The following is a 13851-nucleotide window of genomic DNA, read 5'->3' as shown; positions in this document are numbered from 1 at the left end:
AATAGGTTGTTGTTTCTTGGTATCTCAAGTCACATATCATTAGATTTGATAACTTTCCCCCCGTACCATGTATGATTGTGAGTTAATACAGCCCGATTGCAGACCAGTAGAAGACACGTACACGGAAACTGATAATCAAGCTCCGTTCCGGGGAAGAAGCCTAGCAATAGCTCAACATAAGCAGACCTCTACTCTCATCCCCATGGATCCCAGATCTTCATGTAAGCCCATCAATACCCAAACCCAACAAGGCACTCAACAAGCGCCCTCTCCGCACCCTCCCTCATCTCCTCAATCTCCTCCTTTGTCTTGCGCCTCAACATGAAAGGATGCTCCAGCGCAAAAGGACAGGCCAGTGCCTCGAGCCTCCTCAACCCATCCAGCGCAGCCATACCGGCAATCTCGCTGGGCCGCAGCGCGCCCCTCTCCCTCAGCGCGCCGTCCCACGCCCTGGCCCTCGTCAGCTGCCCCGAGGCCTCTTGCGGAAGACTGGCTCCGATGCCGTCAAAGTCGCCGGTCAGCATCGCCTTCCCCAGAAGACCCCGACTGAGGTCCGGGTCCCGTCCCGTGCCGCCGCCCGTGTTGCCGCCGACGTCGCCTAGGGATGTGAAGAATTCGTGGCAGGGGTGCGAGATGAAGGCGAAGTCGAAGTCGAGGATTGATGTAAGCTTTTTGGTCGTCGTGTCGTAGAGCGTGTTGTTCGTGGCTAGTAGAAACATCAGAATCTTGCAAACCCCAGGATTTTTGATGTCATTTTGAATCGATGAATGTGAAGGGGCGGGGGGGGGGGGGGGGGTGGGAAAGTACTCACTGAGGTCCCCGTGAATGAGAGCCCGCCTCCCAACATCAACCCCAGACCCCTCAAGATACCTCTCGAGCCCAGACTCCAAGAACCCATCGACGCGCTCCCTCACGCCGTTGGGCCTCCACCCCTCCAGTGCCGGACTCGCATCCGCATCCTCCAGACGGAGCGCCAACCTCGCCTTCCAGAAATCGCTGTACGTCTCCCACGGCCCGCCCTTGAGCGTCGTCATCCGACCCCCCACAATCTCGCCCCGCGCATCGATCGTGAGGCCCCCGTGAGACCGGATACCCTCCGGCAAAGGCGCCCTCTGAATCCCCGTAACCACGTCCGCAATCTGCCCCAGCACATCGCTCTTCTCCCCGTCGTCCAGGTCACGGAACACGGTATCCAGCGGCACGCCCTCCTTGAACTCCATCAGACTCCACCCGTAGCGGCCGCCTTCTCCTGCTCCCTTCTCCCCCGCCTCGGAAGGGCGGTACGGCCGCCAGTCGTACAGCGCCGGCACGAGCCCCGCAATCTCGGGCTTGTACGATACAAGACCCTGACGCGCGAGGTGGATCGCCGCCACCTCGTTCTCGACGCGGGTCTCCTGGACGATGCCCTCCGCCTTCGGGTTCGCGATGCGCATTACGATAGCGCGGACGCCCTCTGCCGGGGGCGGCTGGGTGTAAGGGCGGCGGCCACCATCGGGCAAGGAGAAGGAGGATGGCGTGGCGGGGGTGGTGAGGGTAATTTTGTAGATATAGTTGTTGTAGGCGAAGGGAGATGTTTCGTCGTAGTCTATGGGGGTGATTTCTACGGCCTGGGGGACATGGTCAGATTATTTTCCTTTTTCGGTGTAACGAAGGGAGAGTGGGCATTTTACTTCGAGTCCATAGCTATGGATGACGGTTTTGACTAGGTCTAGGCGCTCTTGATATCTCTCGTGATTCATGGTGGATAGCGGATGAGACTAGCTCAAGTGTTGGGATAGGCTTAGTAAGGTTGGTATCTTGGAGGTTGATGGCTGACTTGAGTTTAATGATTCTCGACTGAGGCATCACCACGATGTCCTGGCTTCTTTTAAGTACATAGGCCCTGGAGAAACAGCGACACCAATAAATCCTCTTTGCGTCCCCGCACATTCAAGAGAGTTGACTCATAAATCTCAGAACGGAAGGAGCAGAAAGCTTCTGGCCATCACTTTGCTGGTCTTGACGAAAAGGGACCGCAATAAGTGAGAGGATAAGCAACGTACACTAGGTCGTTACTGAGCCTTTTCGCAGAGAAGCCAACTTGGGAACTAGTTTGCTGAGAAATGCTTACATTGGCAAATGGGATGAGGTCCGAGCCGCAAGACACCAATATCAAGTCGGCGCGCTACTTCTGGTTCGGACCATGACATGTAGCAGTTGACGTGCCATGATCCCTGCTAGACCGCTTTGCTGCCTGGAGGCGGTATGCCGAGAGGTGTAAAGTGCGCATTTCTGCCTAAGCTGTGCCGTACAGATGCTCGAGAAGACGTTGATGCGAAGCTGGACCGAGCACCTCGCTTCAAAGACTTGAAGACTTGCTTCCCATACAGAGGATCGCAAAATTGGTGTCTTTTTGGCGTGTGTGTTCTGTCTACTGCGCACAGACTATTCGATCCAGGAGCGGCTTAGGTAAGTACATTGCAGGATGCGGTGTACCTCGATAGAGACCACGCTACATCAGTTTTCGTGGGAGCCCAAGATGGCTTATTGAGCAATCTTTAACAGCTGGCATTTGGAAAAAGAATAAACAACGTGATGTGAGCCAGAATTAGCTGATGGTGCACGTTGACAGCCAACAGCGTCAGCAAAATGCGGCTTCCTCTCGCTCACGCCCAGCTATCTCTCTAACCGAGCCGCCATCCAGATTGCATTTAAGCAGTAAGCAGCTTATGGCAACAACAATACTTCTACACCACGCCTCGTTTGGAACCCCCAATGTGCTTCAAGGTGGCATTCTCGAGGGCACCGTTGCAGGTCGAGCTCGCATCTCGTGTCAGGCCCTCAAAGGACAAAGGGCCTGTATTGGCCAGGACAAGGCACGAAGACCTGCCTTTCAACCATTGAGCAAGCTGTCCGTCCCTCAATCTGTCCATGTATTGGTGCTTCTTCCTCTTAATTCCAGCCGGAGATGTCCAACGTTTCGTTGGAGACCGCAATAACATTGCGTCCCTTGAGGTCACCAGTCAAGCTGCGAGGTAAGATAGCGCACGACATTTGCACTCCAGCCCGACGATCAGAAGTACGGTAGTACGGCAGTCTCACAAGGCTGCAACGTTGTTCTCTCAGACCTGACGAACTTTGCATCGCTCATTCAGTTTCAACCTAATATGAGAATCTATCATACGGCAGCCTCCTCACCTGCTCGCCTAACGACTTACTCCCTATAATTTTCCTCAAAGCCTCCCTCGTAAACTGAACTCGTCGATCATCCTGCAGCAGGTCCATCACCTGCTTGCCGAACCGCTTGTTTTCTTCAACTGCCTCGACGACCTCCTCTGTTACCTTGACTTCCTTGCCTCGTCGATGACGAAGAAGCAGTTGGTCTATATACTGCCTGGCGAACGACTTATTTCCTGCAGCTGCCTTGATGACCTCCTTAATAGCCCCGTCCGTAAACTTAATCCATTCGTCGACATGTAGCAGATCGAACACCATCACATCGCCGAGACGCTTGTTTCTTACAGCTGCCTTGACGACCTCCTCCGTCACCTTGACTTCCTCGCCTCGTCGATCAAGCAGCAGATTCATCAACTGCTCGCCGAACGACTCGTTTCCTACAGCTGCCTTGACGACCTCCTCCGTCACCTTGACTTCCTCGCCTCGTCGATCAAGCAGCAGATTCATCAACTGCTCGCCGAACGACTCGTTTCCTACAGCTGCCTTGACGACCTCCTCCGTCACCTTGACTTCCTCGCCTCGTCGATCAAGCAGCAGATTCATCAACTGCTCGCCGAACTGCTTGTTTCCTACAGCTGCCTTGACAATTCGGGTTGTGATCTCAATCTCTTGGCCCTGGTGCTCTAGTAAAAGTCGTAGACAGCCGCTGCTGAAGCTACCAGCAATGGCCTCAACAAGACCTTCTGTGACCATGACATTTGCACGTTCACTGAGCAAAAGCTCCACTACTTTCTCGCCTGAGCAAACGTCCTGAGCAGCTATCCGAGCGACACCTTCTGTGAGCCAGATCATTGAATCTCCCCTCTGCATATATTCTTGGACGCTACCGACGTCCAACTTTGCCGAGACAATCTTCTCCAGCGCCATACCGGAAAGCCTCGGGATGTCTGCCTGAAGTCTGGCAAGTCCCGGCCGACCAGTGGTAACGATCGACGTAACATCCTCATGCAAATACGCCAAAATCTGTTCCGCAACTGCCTCTTCCGACTTTGTGTAGTCTGCCACAATGCTTCCTTCTTTTCCCCTAAGATCAGAAGCAAGACCTAATAGTGCGTAGAGCCGATCGCGAGGATCAGTTGCTTGGCTTTCTCGGAATCTCCAGAGTAGGGAACAGATGTTCATCTTCTGAGCCCGCCCAGGGGGCTTTTGGATCGGACCTAGCATGATATCGATCACTGCCTGGCACTGATTGCTAGGCCGGACATCGAGAAGTGTCGGTGCCATGGCGAAGGGCTTTGCGCTGATCCAGCCCTCACTGCAACCAATGGATGCCTTGCGAGCGTTGGCTATCTCCTGTATAATCCAGACCCGACTGAACCATTTCTTGGCCATCAGACACTTAAGCTGTGAAGAATAGTCGTGCCGTGATTGATTCATACGCACGCCCCCCCAGACCCGATGCCATCGATCGTCGGTGGCAGGCCAGTTCTTCCAAGCCCCTGGCGGAACCGTTGTCCTGAAGTTCTCGAGTAGCGCAAGAACATGGCTAACAGCGTGTTCCACATGACCTAACCAGCATAACACTTCGTCAGCATGCCTGTACACCTCACCCATCCATCCAACTTGATGACCCCGCTCTTTGACGTTGCTTTGGTCGATGGAAATAGCATCGACCCAGAGAATGCGATCCACCTCGGTTCGCCTCAGATTTTTAAGGGCTCCAAGAAGATTGTCCGTGATGAAGAGCGCTTTCCCGTCGACTGTAATCATATTGCGTATTCCAGTGTCGCCCCAGCAGTACGACAGTGCTTCATATGGTAGGAATGTTTCGACGTCTTGGATGACTTCTTCCTTCTCTTGACTTTGGCGATCGGGAAGGCACGCTTGAAAAACGCTGCAACTAATCTCATCTTGTCTGCGGCCCTTATGAAGGGTGAGGAGTCGGAAGTGTGCGCGGTCTAAGTCGAACGGTGTATAGGTGAAGTAGCTGGCCAAGGGTGGCTCTTTGCTGAGCATTTCGGCACTCATACAATGAGCTATACAACGGAGATATGAGAAGACGGCTTCATGGACCTTTGCCGCCGTACGGCTTTCGCTACTGCCTTCAAGGCGAGAAATACCAGCGACAACCACAAGTGATTGAGAGTTCATACTTGCAGCAGCTGTTTCAAGGCAGAGAATCCCGCGCTCGTTGACAACGCGATCGTTGACAGCAGCATAGTTGAGAAACTCTGGGGAAGATCCTATCGCACCGCCGTAAGCCTTTCGCTGGTTCTTCTGGCTGGCCTCACCGAGTGCCTTCAGCCAGGCATTGCGCCCCTCCTGGGTGCGGACGGATTTAATGGCCATTGCTGCACATTCAGGGATACGTCGTGGCTCGCGGGTCAAAACAAGCCGCTGCTGAGATATGGTTTGCTTCGCATCAAAGTACACCACAGCACTCTGCAGGTTTTTTGTGCCAACAATGACATCACCCACGCGAACAATGCCCGCTGTGGACGACGCAATAGCGTCAACACTCGCTAGGAAACCAGCCCGAATGGACGGGAAGTCCCCCAGCAAGTTGTCGACAAGATCTCCAGTGTGTAGAGACGTAGCACCAGGCGTCTTGCTTGCAGCTACGACATTGTGCTGACCTATTCTTCCAATGCTGTAGGTCATCTGGAGGGGTGTATGAACCTGGTTGTAGACTTCGTCGAAGAATGCCTCAGCAGTCTTATGGTATTCAGATGAGGGCAGAACCCACGCGATAGTGCAATCGCGATGATCCATGGAGAAAGAGCAGCCTGGTAAACTGAAATTATGATTCCGTAATTCTCAGGTAACGATGTCTGACGTAGAAATGTGGAAGTCACAAAGAGATAGGTTGTTGTATGTAGAGGGGAAGAGGGAATCACTGGCAGTACTGATATGTATGCTTATTCGAGAACGCCTAATGTTGGGTACAATTATTGGGCGCACTCGCAGGGCAGAATTGCAATGGCGCAGGAAGCCACCATGTTCATGGTGGTCAGACACGCTATCGTGAATGGTGTGTCGGAGCTATTTGCTAGCCAATTACTATGTGGTACTGGGATGTCGCATCTCACACCTCAAACGGGCAGATCAATGGCAGTACGATGACGCGATGTTGAGTAAGATGCATTATTTACAGGCAGTGGCCGTAGAGTGCGCAAAACAACTGCGTTGCCTGTAGCCTGCCTGATGTGGCATGGAAATGGCCATATTACTTAGTTACTATAAGTTACATGCAGAGGTACAGCGATGAATGGCGGCCGCATGCACGTCGAACAGAAACAGTGCCACCTCTTCCCAACTCATCTCCAGTTTCTCTATCAATCGCTCGCACAGGGTACCGGACATAGGCGGGGTGATATTTCTGGGTTGGCCGGCGCCATTCAGAGGGGCTCTTATCGCTCCGAAACATCATAGCCTCTGGCGGATGCGTCGCACGGTACGGCTACTACATCTCGCAGCTGTTGCAATTTCTGCATGAGTGAAGCCTTCGCTTGTTAGCATATCACGAATCAAGTCTTGTTGGGATTGCGCGAGAGTGGGCGCCATCGTTAATGAGAAGAGAGAGGGTTGGAGGAGGTGGAGGTGGTGGTGGTTGATCATCTCGGCTAAAGCTCGGCTATTCCCATTCTGAAAACCCAGCCTTGCTCAATGCATTAACACTGACGCGAATGCAACCGCAGAGCATCCTCAACTGTTCGTTTGTTCACCGGGCGGTTGCATGAGCATTGACTTAGTACACGATTACTGGAGTCGACTGAATGATATAGCACAGTTGAGCCAGTCGCTCCTTTTTTCTCAGAGAATCTTAATACGAAGGTGAGTAACGCGGACAATTACTCACATCGGTGAGATCCCCATGCCAATTATCATAGATGAATCATTAAAGCGTTTCCGTTGCTGGAGACACGACACTTGTACCCCAGACAGCATTGCTTGATTCAAAGAGCAGGATTGTGAGGAGACGTTGCGGGCTAGCGGACCGTCCGAACCGTCGATCGACTCTCGAATGAGAACAGATTATGTTGAGCAATCTCCATGCTCAAGGTGACAAACGCCGAGGCGTTTTGCAACCCTTGATCATTTCGCTAGAATATAAACTTCGTGCGCCATCTAGCCTCATAACTTTGCTGAAGATATCTAGAGACGTGATCTTGCGGTCTACAACGGCAAATGGGGCAGCGTTGGTCGACGATGTAAGAGAAGGAAGCTTCAGGGCATGAGTAGAATGGGGGGAGAAGGCTTGCTCCGAAGATTAAAAGACAGGTCGTCACGTTTCGCCCTGCATCTCTTTAAGTCTTTTGGGACTTCGAACTGGGACGCGAGCTCGACACGCAACGGCGCCATTTAGAATCAGGTCCTGGAGCAAATTGGCGCCAAAAGCAGTGCGCGTGCCATATGCTCGGATGCAGCTGTTTGTTGCTTACGCTGATGATTCCCAACCTACGCCAATAGTCACTTTTGGCTCCCATCACATTGGCTGTTGATTGTGAAGGCCGGCTGTCGGCGATTTGAATGAGCTATTTCGGGCTCCTATAAACACATGTGGTGTGGTCTCTGTCAAGGTACCCCTGCCTCCTACCATGAACCTAATCCATAGAAGGTCTGTGCTCAACAGACAAACTATACTTGCGAAGCGGACACTGGTTTTGCGATCCTCTGTGTCAAATCCGTCTTAGAGATTTTGAAAGCCATAGTGGGCTGTGGTGGACTGTCCTGCTGGTACCTATACCGACTCAAAAGTGGACCCTTCCAGCCCGACCTCGGACGCGATCAAGGTCCGGGATCCATCCTTGACACGACCATCCAACCAGGACGATAAGCAGAACCTGAGAGGACTAGGATAATAAACCGTAACCACCTTCAAATTCTTCAATAACAGCTGGTTTCGTGGTGTAGTTGGTTATCACGTCAGTCTAACACACTGAAGGTCTCCGGTTCAAGTCCGGGCGAAATCATTATTTTGCTTCCGCACCATCCGGTCATGATTCTTTTTATCAGTGCTGGGTATATTTCTCCATCGACGGGATCCTTGTAAAGCGACATGATACTTTTAGATAAATCACCATGGTTTTGGTTTGGGTGACTTCGAAGCCCCACCCCCTCGACACCAATCACCAACCCATCTTCCACTTCAGCTATCAATTACACCCACGATCCGCCCAACAACCCGGTCCCACTCTTCATCCCAGCGCAAGCTGCCCTCCTTCACAGCCCCCGCCTTCAAAGTCTTCAATTCCTCCTGGCCGCTCTTGCTTAGGAGCCTGATCAAGACCTCAGCCAGCTCAGTGGCTGTCTCGAACCCGCATCCGTTCTCACCTTCCTTGATCAGCTCGCCGAAGCTCTCATACGCAGAGTACGCGGCCACGGGTAGCCCCGAGCCGAACATATCAACCACCTTCATGGGCAAGTCAACGCCGGAGCTGGATTTGTGGAGGCAAACACCGAGGTCAGCACAGGCAAGGAGCGTGGCATACTCGCGGGTTGATAGCCAGGCGGTCAGGATGGTGATGCCGGGAAGCTTGCCTTCCAGGCGGAGATTCTTAATTTTTTCTTCATACTCGGCCTTTTGGGGGCCCTTGCCGGTAATGATGGCCAGGATCGGAGGTCGGCCGGCGCCGTTCTCTGTGACGGCTTCTTCGGGGTGAGCGTAGGCTACCAAGGCGTCCAGTAGCAGACCGAAATCCTCGTCGGGCGTCCACGAGGTGCTACTGACAATGAGGCGCGTGGTACCGGCGATGATGCTGTCGGCAACGTCCTTGGTCTCCTTGAGATGCGAGAGAAAAGCCTGCCGGGCCGCGGTCGATGCGATGGGTTGGAATACCTCGGCCGGACGGTCGTGCAGGGTAAAGATGGGCTTCTTGTTGCTGTACGGCTTCTCCTTGAGCTGCCGCGCCATGGCGTCGGTGACGGTGAGGTTGGCCGTGGGGACCATCCTGCCAAAGTACAACTCATACTTCTTGTAGAGCCATACCAGCGGGTTCTTCCGGCTGCGGCCGGTAGCCATGATGGACCAGCCGTAATTGTGCCAGTCAATAAGCAGGTGACTTCCTCTCAGGAGGGACACGAGAAAAGCCAAGTGTAGCGTGGGGATAGAGGGGGGGTTCTACACAAAGTCAGATATGTGCTTTTCGGGATGATGGCTCACCTACCTGAATGACGATCCATCGAGCTGGTGGTGCAGTGTACGCCAAAACGTAAAAGATGGACCAGGATTGCCAGACAACTTTGGCCGGCTTGTTGATAAGGAACGGAAGAGTGTTCCATTTGAAGACGGTAGGGAGAGGCGGCAATGGGTACAAAGCCACTCTCTCATTGCCAACGAGATCCGGATGGCGGGCGGTCTCCTTATACCCAACGAGGTCTACTCTCCCGCCGTGCTTCATGATGCTCATCGCATGGTACTGCATGCGAGGGCTGCGGCCTATGTCGCCGAGGACCAGGATCTGGATGTGGTCATCCTTGGGGTTCTCAGCCGCATGGTAGCGAGTGGGCAGCAGCTGTGTGAGAAAGTTGATGCCAAGGGCAGCGACAAGAGTGGTGCAGATGCCAGCAATGACGGATAGCACAAGGGGTATTAGCGACATGTTGGCAATGTGCGACAGTCCAGCACAGAGGGGGTAGGGTGGTGACGAGGGCCAAAATGAATCTCTGCTGCCGTGGTTGTGAGTGGTGGTGGAGTTTGGAGACGATCGTCAAAGCCTCAGATGTGGTGGTATCGCTAATGCAAAGTGTCCTGTGCTGTCATCTGAAGTTGCAAAAATTGCCTTACTAGTGCAAGTGCGCATGGAGGGGTCCGAGTTGAAGGCTGAGCAGCGGGGTGTAGGGAACACGATGTTGATGTGCTTTTAGTAGGTAGCAGAAGGCCAAATTGCCCAGACTTGCGTGACCGACGATGACCTCGTGCAGGCTGCCCAAGAGGGTCGTATGTTGAAAGGCCTATGAAGCTTCTTGACTGGGCTAGACTCGCTGACCTTCCAAGACCTCGTCTTCGTTGGCGCCTTCCAACTTGGGCAGGCCTTTTCGATGTTGCAACGGTGGCGCCAATGAGGGGCCGATCTGGGCGATAAGGTACCTTAGGATGAGGCAGTGTCACGTGGACGATAGCAAGCTGATCGGTACGTGTCTTTTTGGTCCGAGTCTTTTTTCCCGCTTTGCAGCATCAAAAACCTAGGTAGGTAGCCTCAGTGCCACTGCAAAGGAATAAGGTGGTGAGGCAGAGCTTCATCAATCTGCAGCTCCCCTGCGTGGGCCTGGATCATCATTTCTAGATTAGAAATCTCCGAACTCGACTTTTCGTCACCCAATCAATGGAAAACCAGGTGCTGCACATGCAACACCGACACAGACCATCAGCCTCAGCACAAGAGAAAAGAAGAAAAGACCATCCATGCCTATCAATCCGGCAACGCCTCAACTCCTCACGCAGGCATTGGCTTGGCCCAGAAAACATGTCGCAGCGGGGCTGGATAGCCAGTGTTAGCCACCTCACCGCTTTACCCGCGGCCATCCCATAACAGATTATCGGTCTAGGATCGGGGGGTCGCATTGCTCTGCCTCGCTGATCCGTACACGGTACACAGGCAGCTTCATGCAGCCAGTTCCTAGCAGCCCGGCCCAGGGCCCCTCTCTGATGGGCACCCCGGTGGCATCTTTGATGTGTCGCCCAGCAAATCACAGAGACGGCCGCCTCCTCGACCTGCAACTTATGTACCTGGCGCCCGGCCTCCCCACACGGAGAAATCTGCAGGGGTTGATGGCTGGATTCCCCTTTAGGTTCAAAGGTGGGAGATTCGTCTGAAAGACTGAAAAGAGGCACCACCCGACATGCCATGCGTCCCGAGGGTTCAGCACGAAAAAACAACAACAACAACGCTACTGGCACCATCCCGCCTTTTGACAGTTGTATAGGGCTACTACGGATACGTCGAGGACACTCTTATTGTTCCTCTTTTCCCTCCCCCTCTGCTTTGAAGCCTTTGCTCTCCTCCCTCCTCCCCTTTCAGCCACACATCGTTTTCTTTCATCTTAGGTTTCCAAAGGCCCAAAATTGGACGGCAAAAGCGAACCCGTCACCCGTCCGTCTGCATTCGCCGCTTCCAGCATTGTCTGTGCGACGCGCCGGCACGTCCGTCGACGATCAAATCTCCCGTCCCCCTCCAGGGCTCAGCTTTGGACTGCGGCGCCCAACGTCATTGACGGGGCGACTCCATTCCGGCCTTTTTAGCCTGTGCAGGTCCCCTGAACCACCGCCGCCATCGTTGCCAGCTCCAGGTCTGCTCAAGGTTACACCGGCCCGAACACACACGACTCTTGCCTCCTCACCTTCCACCTCTACGGCTTTGGACATCCCACGGCACCTCAATTGCAACACTCCTCGACATCTCGTACTTGCTGTCTAGCATTGCCTTCAAAAACCCATCCTCAAAGACAAGCAAAAGCGGACAACATCCGGCCCATGACTCAGGTTAACCCAAGATAGGGGGATCTTGGAATAGATCCCAACGCAACGGGCCCTTGGTGGAGAGGTGAACGAAAACGGCTCAACGAAAATACGACAGAGAGGCCCAATTAATCGCCTATTCCCGTCGACGCCGACACCGACATCAACACCACCACCGATCCCAGACCTGTGTCCCATACCGACCGACCGACCGACCGACCGACCGACCGACCCCGATAACGCACTGCGGTCAACATGGCCTCGTCCTACGCCTTGCCATCCTCCGCTCTGCCGCACGCCCACCATCACCATATGCACTCCCACTCCCACTCACCGCCGTCCCTCCACGCATTAAAGTCGACAATGTCCAACGGCGGGCTGCACTCCCACAGCCAGAGCCAAGACTCGACCGGCAGTGGCCACGCACATAACCACGATCACCCACATGGCCACAATGGCCACGCCCACGGCGGTCATTCACACTACCGAAGGAACTCGAGCCAGTCGTCTCTTCCTCGAGAAAGAGCGCCGCTCCAGTCCCTCGCTTCAATGGACGGCTGGAAGACGGATATAACACCGAGCGGGCGCCAATTGTTGACGCCTACGAATGGGTCTTTTTCGGAGACGTTTCAACCTCTCGATGGCGCGATGACGATAGACGAGCATCACCATGATCACGATCACGACCATTCACACTCGCACAACCATGCTCACGGCGATTGTCATAGTCACGACCACCATGGCCATTCGCACGCCCACAGCCACGCCCACTCCCATTCTCATGATCATGCGAAGCCGTCCTTGTTTACGAGGATCCTCCTGCAATATACGCCGGCCGTTCCGGTTCTCCACACTATTCTCGTTGAAAAGGACTCGAGAAGGATCTTCTACTTCATGACGTGAGTTGGTTCGCATTCGAATTCTCTAATCTAGAAATGACTGACATGCAGTAATCTTGCAGTCTCAACTTCGGCTTCATGGCCGTACAGGCGTTTTATGGTTACGTCACCGACTCGCTCGGTTTGCTCAGCGACACGATTCACATGTTCTTCGACTGTTTTGCCCTCTTTGTTGGTCTTTGCGCCGCGGTTACGAGCAAATGGGCTCAGAGCCAGCGATTCCCTTTTGGGCTCGGGAAGATCGAGACGCTGAGTGGTTTTGCCAACGGTATCTTGCTGATGTAGGATCCCCCCCAGCCTGCGGTACGATGGATGGATTCTAACAAAAGACAGGCTCTTGAGCGTCGAGATTATCGTGGAGGCATTTGAGCGAATCTGGGAAGGTCAAGAACTCCACCGGCTGAGGGAGCTTCTAATTGTCAGCTTCCTCGGCGGCGTTGTTAACCTCCTGGGCCTCTGGGGCTTCGGACACCATCATCACGGCCACGACCACGGCCACGGCCACTCGCATTCACATGACGAACATGATCACGGGCATGATCACTCGCACGGCAAGAAGCACAGCCACGGCCACTCGCATCATAACGACAACATGGAGGGTATTTTTCTGCATGTTCTGGCCGATACGATGGGAAGCGCCTCGGTGGTGCTGTCGACAATCTTGACGTACTACACGGGCTGGACGTTCTGGGACCCCTTGGCCTCGTGCGCTATTGCGATCCTCATCTTCCTCGCAGCGATTCCGCTCGTCAAGTCGTCCGCGCGCAACCTTCTCCTCAACATCCCCGACGACACTGAGTACAATCTGCGCAACACGCTCGCGGGCATCTTGCAGCAAAAGGGCGTCGTCAACTACTCGGTGCCCAAGTTCTGGATGGACAACCGGAGCAGCGAGGACTCTGGAGACAAGCTGCAAGGCATCGTGCACGTAGTGGCGGGTAGAGGTGCGAGCTTGGATGAAGTGCGGGATCGCGTGCGCGAGCACCTCCTCAAAAACTCGATGGACATTGTAGTGCAGGTCGAAAGAGAAGGCGACGCCAGCTGCTGGTGCGGCGTGGGGCGGACGACGGGGTTGGCCACGACGCCCCTGAAGAGGGCATTTTAGAGAAGAGCATCACTGATTACACCCTTACCGACGATTACTGAGATATCAGCACACGAAAACGAGCGAACGGAGCGGGAGTGAGAGAAGTGTCTGCTTTTTTCCCCCGTGTTTCTTCTTCATTGAATAGACAGCGAGACAAAGAGCGAAGACGAACCGCATAGAGGCTTGGTGATAGAGGAACCCCCGATTTGGAGCCGGGTTTTCAACGAGGTCGGGCTGTTTCTTCTTCTTTT

At 54.0% G+C, this 13851-nt stretch overlaps 4 protein-coding genes across 4 annotated transcripts; 1 reads left to right on the top strand and 3 right to left on the bottom strand.

Moving 5' to 3' along the window:
• Window positions 1-230: 230 nt before the first annotated feature.
• Window positions 231-1739, bottom strand: CORC01_07793 (phosphotransferase enzyme family protein; the record flags this gene model as incomplete). Its single annotated transcript, XM_022619428.1, has 3 exons — window positions 231-706; window positions 812-1607; window positions 1671-1739. The coding sequence occupies 3 exons, from the start codon at window positions 1737-1739 to the stop codon at window positions 231-233; spliced, it is 1341 nt and encodes a 446-aa protein (XP_022473982.1).
• Window positions 1740-3141: 1402 nt separating this feature from the next.
• Window positions 3142-5928, bottom strand: CORC01_07792 (uncharacterized protein; the record flags this gene model as incomplete). The annotated part of the gene is made up of 1 exon (XM_022619427.1): window positions 3142-5928. The coding sequence occupies one exon, from the start codon at window positions 5926-5928 to the stop codon at window positions 3142-3144; it is 2787 nt and encodes a 928-aa protein (XP_022473981.1).
• A 2377-nt stretch (window positions 5929-8305) lies between these two features.
• On the bottom strand, window positions 8306-9758 carry CORC01_07791 (glycosyl transferase group 1; the record flags this gene model as incomplete). Its single annotated transcript, XM_022619426.1, has 2 exons — window positions 8306-9277; window positions 9324-9758. The coding sequence occupies 2 exons, from the start codon at window positions 9756-9758 to the stop codon at window positions 8306-8308; spliced, it is 1407 nt and encodes a 468-aa protein (XP_022473980.1).
• A 2111-nt stretch (window positions 9759-11869) lies between these two features.
• On the top strand, window positions 11870-13618 carry CORC01_07790 (cation efflux family protein; the record flags this gene model as incomplete). Its single annotated transcript, XM_022619425.1, has 3 exons — window positions 11870-12513; window positions 12576-12794; window positions 12847-13618. The coding sequence occupies 3 exons, from the start codon at window positions 11870-11872 to the stop codon at window positions 13616-13618; spliced, it is 1635 nt and encodes a 544-aa protein (XP_022473979.1).
• Between the last annotated feature and the right edge of the window lie 233 nt (window positions 13619-13851).

The sequence above is a fragment of the Colletotrichum orchidophilum genome, assembly GCF_001831195.1.
Source record: "Colletotrichum orchidophilum strain IMI 309357 chromosome Unknown Scaffold_64.1, whole genome shotgun sequence".
In the NCBI taxonomy this organism is placed as follows: Eukaryota; Fungi; Ascomycota; class Sordariomycetes; order Glomerellales; family Glomerellaceae; genus Colletotrichum; species Colletotrichum orchidophilum.
This window is presented reverse-complemented; position numbering and strand designations above follow the sequence as displayed.